The sequence below is a fragment of the Aplysia californica genome, unplaced genomic scaffold (assembly GCF_000002075.1).
Source record: "Aplysia californica isolate F4 #8 unplaced genomic scaffold, AplCal3.0 scaffold00250, whole genome shotgun sequence".
NCBI lineage: Eukaryota > Metazoa > Mollusca > Gastropoda > Aplysiida > Aplysiidae > Aplysia > Aplysia californica.
In genome coordinates, this window is record NW_004797520.1 from 519,066 (window position 1) to 527,727 (window position 8,662).

General features: G+C 37.5%; 1 protein-coding gene across 3 annotated transcripts; it reads right to left on the bottom strand.

Moving 5' to 3' along the window:
* Nucleotides 1–1,129: 1,129 nt before the first annotated feature.
* On the bottom strand, nt 1,130–8,464 carry LOC101848663 (tRNA-dihydrouridine(20a/20b) synthase [NAD(P)+]-like). 3 transcript variants are annotated; one of them, XM_005100526.3, is made up of 9 exons: nt 8,352–8,464; nt 6,874–7,100; nt 5,976–6,097; nt 5,552–5,627; nt 5,124–5,165; nt 4,333–4,473; nt 3,621–3,829; nt 3,084–3,169; nt 1,130–1,320 (listed from the first exon to the last, which is right to left on the bottom strand). In XM_005100526.3, exons 2-9 carry the CDS (start codon nt 7,035–7,037, stop codon nt 1,156–1,158), a joined length of 1,005 nt encoding a protein of 334 aa, XP_005100583.1. In that variant the 5' UTR covers nt 7,038–7,100; nt 8,352–8,464; the 3' UTR covers nt 1,130–1,155. The 3 variants fall into 3 exon arrangements, with proteins under 3 accessions (XP_005100583.1, XP_005100580.1, XP_005100581.1); XM_005100523.3 differs by having other exon boundaries at nt 8,229–8,464; XM_005100524.3 differs by having other exon boundaries at nt 6,874–7,146; nt 8,229–8,464.
* Nucleotides 8,465–8,662: the final 198 nt, after the last annotated feature.

The following is an 8,662-nucleotide window of genomic DNA, read 5'->3' on the forward strand; positions in this document are numbered from 1 at the left end:
ACTCAAGTTGTCTTTAGGCCATCCCCAAAGGGGGGATATTAACATGTTTTTATGCACTGTAGAACTGTAAATGGGCTGATTTATCAGTGTCATGCTCATACTGTTCCAGAACAACATAGGGGGAACTGCTGCTTTTTCTTTCGTCATCTTCCCTCTACTTCTTTTGTATGTTTGTCACTCTCTTGTAAACTGATATTTCCGGGGTGCCTTGATAGTCCAAGCAGACTTTGTGCTGTTGAAGCTAGAGAGGCGAGCAGAGTAAGCTTGATTCCCCATTTGGACTTCTCTGTTGACATTCATCCCTTGGCACTCATATGATTATGACCTTATGAAGTTGCGAGCTCCGTAAAACCTTACTAAAACTAAAACTAAACTGATCATCTCACTACAGACGCCGGGTAAATACTCAACTGAAAACAGTATATCATGTGCCTGGAGGGCAGTGACACTGTACATTTACCGCTGTGGACTGAGATGTGTAACATGGACTCAATAAGTAGGATAAAGAAAGCTCCTGTGACGTTATGATTTCCAGGGAGAGCAAGGCCAAAACTAACTAAAAGCATCTTTCCCAAATTGAACTCACTTTCAATCACTTTAACATTGACATTGCAAGGACTTTTCCTTATTTATCTATGTAGAGTTCAATTAAAAAGTCAAAGGGTTAACTTTGTCTCTCATTCATTGTGTACATTATTACACAGATCAATGAAACAAATCAAGGCAAATATTATAATGTAAATGCATGTACCTACATGTCGCGACCCCAGTGTTTTCTTGTCATATCTACATTTTTAATAACAGAGAAAACAGATCATAACAAAGAGTGAGCTTTAGAAGATGTTACATTTTCACTGTTAAAAGAAATGGAGACATGGCAATAAGAAATGTGGTTGCGATGTGTAAACATTTGTTTTCATTTTTTCCTGAGAGTAGTTGGAAGGTAGGCCTACATTGTGGAAGAACCTATGTTTTTCCAGTGTGACTCTAGTTTCACTCAACTGACTTGTTTCTTCGACGAGAGCTAAATGACCATCATCAAGGCCATGACAAACAGGCAAACAGACAAAACAAATAAGTGGGAAAATTTACTTACAAAAATGGAAACTCAAATGAACAAACACCCAAATTGTATGCTTATACGTTTATTGATGATTAAGTAATGCCAAGATTGTCCCTGAGAAAGTCAAGCACGGCTGAAAGACTTGCCAAAGAATTGAAAACGTTTCTTTCGGCCTTGCTCAAAATATGTTCCAACATAAATATCAGATGATGATGAAAGCATGGGAACTGTGTACCGATAGACAGGGCAATGTCCACCTGGAAGGAGAAACAAGGGTTGCTTTAGTGTGTGAAAAAAAAAGTAATGGTGAACATTCTAAACCCTCATCAACACATTTTAACTCATGTAGGGGGTGGGCCGTTTCAGTCCGGCCTGTAACAGCTCACCGGGGCTGACAAGTTTCATAAGGTAAGGAAAAATGATCTATTTCTATCAAAACATATCGTCCGGTGAGAGCCAGATCCGCGTATCATGATTTTGGTGCAAAAATGTTTTTTTCTCCAAACGAAAGTGCGTATCATGGGCTTCATTTCTGTATAAGTTTCATTGAGTTCCGCGCCTTAAAATCGCTATAAAAAGCAAATAACTGTTTTACTTATCACAGCTGTTTGCTTCCAAATTAGCTCATCTTGAGATGTGCGGAATGAATTTCAATATTGTTACAACTTGGATGACGCAACAAGAATTATTACGGAACTGACAGTAAAGCCAAGAATTCCTGAATCACTTATCACGTGACACGCTTTTAGGGTTTGATCGTTCCCGGTGTGTTGATCGTTACTACAAACCAACATTAAACAGCTTTTTGTTCCTCCTGAAAAACTCTCTAAAATCTTGATACCTGGAACTGCATCTTATTATAGGAGGATATTTAGGTGACTAAAGTACCACTACTGAATTTGAGGGAAAAAGAGAAACAGTACAAATCTGAACGAGACACAAGTAGGGAAAGTATAACAGTTAGGGCAGATTCAAAAGTCTTCATCTTATACCAGAATAAAATGAAGAAGAATAACCACACTATATTGCTCTTCTGACACCTAGGTGATGTACACCTTTATAAAAATCGATACAAGAGAGAAAGAGATTTATGCAACTAAAACATGAAAGTGAAAGAAAAAGAAATAGGCACGTTGCTGTTTCACTGATAACAGGAACTGGAGTAAAAATACTTAAACTTTCATATATATGCAGGTACTGGCAAATCACTTACTTTCTCCTAAATGGTAACCACACACAAATATGCAAACCTATAAATAACATAAACTAAAACTCAAAAATAGAATCGACATTTTTTTTACAAAAAAACAAAAACTTTTTAAATTTAAATTTCAAACCAAGCTTAGTAGGCTCACAGTTGACTTAGTTCACAGGATGAATAACAACTGATACAGTTAAGTAAAGAGGAATACACACCCAGTCTTTGATGAATAACAACTGATACAATAAAGTAAAGAAGAATACACACCCAGTCTAGCACACACTGCAGTGGAGTGTCCTTGTACCCAGCAACTGATACAGTAAAGCAAAGAAGAAAAGACTACACACCCCAGTCTTGGATGAATGACAACTGATACAGTAAAGAAAAGAAAAAAACATGCCCAGCCTTGGATGAACGACAACTGAGACAGTAAAGAAGAAGAGAGGAATACACACCCAGTCTTGGATGAATGACAACAGATACAGTAAAGGAAAGAAAAAGAAGAAAACCCATACAGTCTTGGATGAATGTTTAGTTTAGTTTTAGTAGAGGTCTTATGGCGCTTGCAACTGCATAAGGTCATCTGAGCGCAAGAAGATTAGAGGTGTTACAAGAGAGTAACAAACAAAAAAGAAGAAGGGGAGGTAAGGACGACAGATGTTTGATAGGAAAGAAGAAGCAAACCACACCAGAGCACCTGCTAGCCACCCACCAGTCTTTGATGAATGACAACTGATACGGTTAAGAGGACTACACACCCAGTCTTGGATGAATGACAACTGATACAGTAAAGAAGAAGAAGAAGAAAAGACTACACACCCAGTCTTGTACACACTGCAGTGGAGTGTCCTTGTACCCAGCATACATGGCAGGATTGGCAAGTATACCCCTGGCTGCCATCACACCTAAGCACAGACAGGAAAAGATGGATTAAACATAAAGAACAAGGCGTCATTCCAACTCACAGTTTAAGGTCATCAGTTGACGAAACGAAATTTCTTTTACCATCTATGAAACTTAAAACAAATGGGTGAAAGGGCATTTGAATACCAAGGCCCCAAAATCTGGAATGCTTTACCAAGTACTTTAAGAGAGATCAAATCTTTTGATTCATTCAAATGTCAGCTGAAGCCATTTTTGTTTTTAAATTAGTAATTTTCTTTTCGTCAGAACACAACGTTTTATGTTACTGTTGTACTTTGTACTGAACTGTAAAGTGCTCACAGCCAGTGTACTTTAATCGGGCTTGAGCGCTACACAAATGTCATTTATTATTATTATTATACTGTATTGTGATATTGTACTTGGGCTCATTCAGCCCTCACTGCAGGCACCAAGGACAGCAGACTCACTCACCATCCACCCCTGTTTCAGCCTGTACCCTGTCAGAATCTTCTAGACTTCGGATGTCTCCATTAGCAACCACAGGCACAGCCACGGCGTCTTTGATGGCCCTCACAGCTTCCAGGTTGACGGGCTGGGCTCTTTGTTCCTTCGTGCGTCCATGGACGGAGATAAACGAGACACCCGTCTTGGCAGCCTTTTGGCACATGTCCACAGTTTCTCTGTCAAAAGAAAGAAAAACCTCACCTTTAGATCAAAGAGCATCATAAAATATGATAGTCATGCTTTCATTTTCTTCATAGTTTTACAACCCTGGTTTAAGTAAATGAAATCATTCTCAAGTTCATGATAAACTACTCCAATCTTGCAAAGACAAAATATCTTTTTTCACCTAGTGTAAAAGTGTGGGTGGTCGATATCAAATAGGATAGACCACAGATACCTTTTACATAACTAACACAAGATATGGAACCAACTCGCCATGTCGATCAGTACAATTTATACTGAGTTCCTTTATAGAAGAACCTTCCTCAAGCATGAACAGTAGTTTCCCTTTTTGGGAACACAACCTAGTTACACCAAGACATTATGGTCCAAGATATAATACTGTTACACCTAGATTTTCATGCATCTATATCAAGCATCATAGAAAGGCAAAACAATTAAAATCTTTCAAAAGGAGTCTGCTCATTTTGCTAATAATGGAGAAAATTTTACTACTTACCTTAAATCCTTATGAATGCGAATTTTCATTGAGACAGTAAAGTCATTTCGGTCCACGCGACAACGGGCTTGTTTGACCATATCACACACAAGTTCTGGTTTCTTCAAAAGGCACGACCCGTAGCCTGCAGACATTGCCCATCTGAAGAGGAAATAAATATTTTCAGTGGACATCGCAGCAATGATTTGATCCCAGGACAGTACAATTACAAAAACATTCGTCATCAATTCTGGCACAGTGACTGCTTCGGCTGTATTGAAGTTTCCAACGCAAAATTTTCCTTTTCTTAATACCAGTCATGGTACAAGTTTATTCAAATGTTGTGTTACATTTACTCATAATATTTTAGTACTGCTAATACTAAACATTGCAAAAATATGATCAAAATTGAACACAAAGCTCATAACAACAATCTTTAATTTGCACAATCAGGATTAAGGAAAACAGACAGACATGTGGAAACATCATGTCTCTTATACCTACCGGACTCAAGTACTAAAGCAAGAAACAGAAAGCTGAAATGTTCGTTTCTCGAGAGGGATTCATATCATGAGTGACATTCCACAATCACTCTCTGATTTCCAAATAAAGCTGTTACATTAAGGTATATCTTTTGATGCAATTTTGTCTTGTTTCATTCTTTCCTTCTTTGTGTTTAGTTGCAAATTCACGAGAGCTCAAGTTGAGGTTTTGACGTGTGCCATATGTTTCTCTTCAATTTTGTAAAACTTAAAAAATGATTTTAGTGCTTGTGGAAAGAAGCTGACGATACGCTACGCCCTCCAGCTAACCTTTGAGGACAACCGCAGTTGAGATCAACGCCATCACAGTACCTGAAAGTGAGAAAGGAAAGTTTGAGAGGGCATGTAATTAAGCCTTAGAAGCCGACATAATGTAAAAAAAAAATTCATTCGTACTGAGAAAAAGGAATTTGAAGATAATATTGTTATGAGAAATGAACTATCAAGCCTTTGACACACTTGAAGAGTAAAAATTTGTCTACAAACAGGTTAAACATTTTCTAATTCATATCTCATACAAAATAAATTATACATATTGTATCTCTTTCTTGGTGGAAAATTTTACTTCTCAATCTAAGGTCACTAATGTCAACAAAATTGTCAAGTTTTTACACCTCTCACAGTCCCATCAGCCGAGAGTGCATCCCCTCCAAAGGTGAAATGTCACCCATGTTTTTATTCCAGATGAAAAAACTTACGGAGCGACAATCTCTGTTGCATTGGCAAAGTCATCGCAGGAGTTGGATGCAAATTGCACAATAAGTGGTCTGTCCCCTGAAACAAGCCAAACAAAAGAAATTAGCTGGGCAAAACAATTACAATTACATCACATATTTTCAGAAAAGACATGTGTGTTTATGTGTTTGAGTGTGTGTTTGAGCATGGGCATGTGAATGTGTGTGTGTGTGTGTGTGTGTGTGTGTGTGTGTGTAGGTGAGCGTTTAACTTCAGTGTGATTGTAACATACAATAATATTAATTAACTGAGATATCTTTTAATAGTAACATAAAAATTAATTTTGTAACTTCAATCCAACATCATTTGATCTAAGTTTCTTCAGTACAAGTATATATTCTATGTTCATATTTATTTCCTAAAAAACTATCCCTTTGGAACATTTACCTGCATAAGTAGTGAAATCACTGTCTCTTGCTTTGATGCTCCTCACAAAACTGTTTGATATGATCATGGGCGTAAACGTGAGGTCACAGTCGTACTTCCGGACAAGCATGCGGAAACCTTGCCTGTAGACCAACAGGGAGAAAGAAGGAATATGATATGTTGGTAATGAAAAGAACATTCATAACTTCATTATATCGGTATATTATAATAAATCATTACATGAAAGTAAAAGACTACTTATAGAGATAACAATTCTTTGATACCTGCAATTGTGTTCTATAAATTTTCCTTGTTCCGGTGGATCAGTCTAATTTGTTAATTGTGCCCATATTTTTAGAAATAACATTCTTTTAAAAAATCACTGGTAGAAATTTCACTGTATCTTTTCCATCCATATTTTACCAAGGAAATTAAGTTGGAGAGTCACCAATTCCCAGAAAAAAAGTGACATTTACATACAATATAATTTGAGTTTTTAATATTGTGATGGCATAACATGTAATAGAAATAACAGAAATTTCTTATCTCGATACATGATAGAATCTGTTTAAAACAGCTGCCACATTTGATCATGCAAGCACACTATGTGTGATTGTATTGAGTCATGTGTGTGTGGGTGTGTGTGGGTGTGTGTGTGCGTGCGTGCGTGCATGCGTGCGTGCGTGTGTGTGCACACATATGTGTGTGTGTGTGTGTGTGAGTGCGTGCATGCTGAGAGTGTAGTGTGTAGAAGTCATCTGGTTATGACCTGATACTTGGATCTAAAGCATCTTTCCAGATAAGACTAGGATCAAATGGAGTAGTTAGTTCTCTATAGGCCTACATTTCCATTTTAGTAGAAAAGTGGGAAATTAGGTTAACAGGCATGATAAATACAGGCATGCATTGATGCACTTACTTTGAATAGCGCACCATAGGTGCACAGATTTTCACAAGCTTCTTATTCTGAAACAAGTCAAGAGGACGTTGATACTGAAAATCAGCACAGCAATCATCTTGATCTCCTTGACCGATCTGAGGAACACTGGCACAGGCATGCCCATTCACAGATGACGTTGACATATTTTCTGTGGCAAGATCCGTTCCTCAAACGAGCAGACTTGAAGTCATTTCTTGGAGTCCTTGCTGAGAGTTCACAAAAATCAAACAGGAATTGTCACTGCACAGGAATCTAGAGGGTTTGTGGGATGAAAATGGATCAAGATTTAAAATGCAAATTATCCTCGACAACCTTTGCTGAAAAAAAAATGAAAGCTGATCTGGCAGTCTTGTGTTATCCTTTTGTCCTGGTCAAAATTTCTGCTCCCACCAACAGGGACTTGTTGGATGACAGACTAATAGACCTAGTGGAGATAGTTGGGGGTGGGGTGGGGTGGGGTGGGGTGAGGGGGTGATAGTTTTGTTTAAACAACCTTTGTGTTCTATTAAGTACTTTAGGAGATTCAATCTCAATCTCATCCACTACTGCCTTCAACATGGGAACACTGCTGAGAAATAAACTTGATTACAATTTGTCACCACAAGAATAGGCCCACATTTTCAATGATTTTCAAAACAGCACTAGAAATCTAGATTTAGATCTAGATTCTAATAACAAGTATTATTATAATCAAATAACAAATATTATTATAATCAGAATGTAACAGAAAATCAGTCAGTAGTCTGGTTTCTTTGAATAGAAATAAATATATACATGATAAAAAATAAAGGCAGTGTAACCTAATAAAAATGTTAATGTTAGTTACAGAGTTTTAATAAACTAATATAAACATCATAATATAATAATATAATTCTCTACTCTATCTTGACAATGATTTGACCATAGAACAAGTCAGTATAATAATTGACACTAGTTCATTTTGAAAGAAAATACAGTGTCATATATATATATATATATAATTCAAGACACATCACATTCTCATTGGCTATTGACTCAAACTGAATTGAGTGAATAATTTCATGCTGGTTTACACACTAGACTATAATTCAGAAATTACATTAGGACCTCCTACTAGATCTATGCCTACACGTTATACAGGGTGCCCACTACGGCTGGATTGGGCCGATCGCCCGACTCGATCGCCTGAAACTGAAAACAAACATGTTTTTTTTAGGCGACCGAGTCTGGCGATCGACCGATCCCATCCGTAGTGGGCACCCGTATTAGGCTAGCAGTACTGCTAGATTCTAGATCTAGATCTAGATTGATCTAGATTTAGATCTAGCAGAAAGAAACGGCCAACACATCGTTACCTGTTACGCTTCCGAGTCCTCACTTGAATAGGCAGATGTTACCAACAAAACAGTTCATGACAGTAATAACAAAATTTTTAACAGAATCTTTACGTTGCTGACATAAAACGAAAAAGAGCTCACGTCTGAGACTTTTCAGTGACTTGGACTGATTCGTTTCACGTCGGTTTCCACGACTAGAGCCTCTGAGATCACTGATCAGTATTGAGTACAGAGTTTAAAAGCTTTATCGAGAATTTGTTTCGCTTTTTTCAATTATTATGGACTTCGCTGTGAGATTAAAAACTATAAACATCAAGTTGCGAAAACAGGAAAACAATTTAAACATGCGTACGTGACATTGTATTGTGCGCATGGGGCATGGAGAAGAAAAAACGCACGCATCTCTCTCTCTCTCTCTCTCTCTCTCTCTCTCTCTCTCTCTCTCTCTCTCT

Excerpts from the sequence above, each read along its gene's own strand:
- LOC101848663 (XM_005100526.3), bottom strand. The coding sequence starts at position 7,037 with ATGTCAACGTCATCTGTGAATGGGCATGCCTGTGCCAGTGTTCCTCAG. Across the intron at positions 3,830-4,332 it reads CGCATTCATAAGGATTTAAG|AGAAACTGTGGACATGTGCC; the intron begins GTAAGTAGTAAA and ends TTCTTTTGACAG. Across the intron at positions 1,321-3,083 it reads TGCAGTGTGTACAAGACTGG|GTGGACATTGCCCTGTCTAT; the intron begins GTGTGTAGTCTT and ends TTCTCCTTCCAG.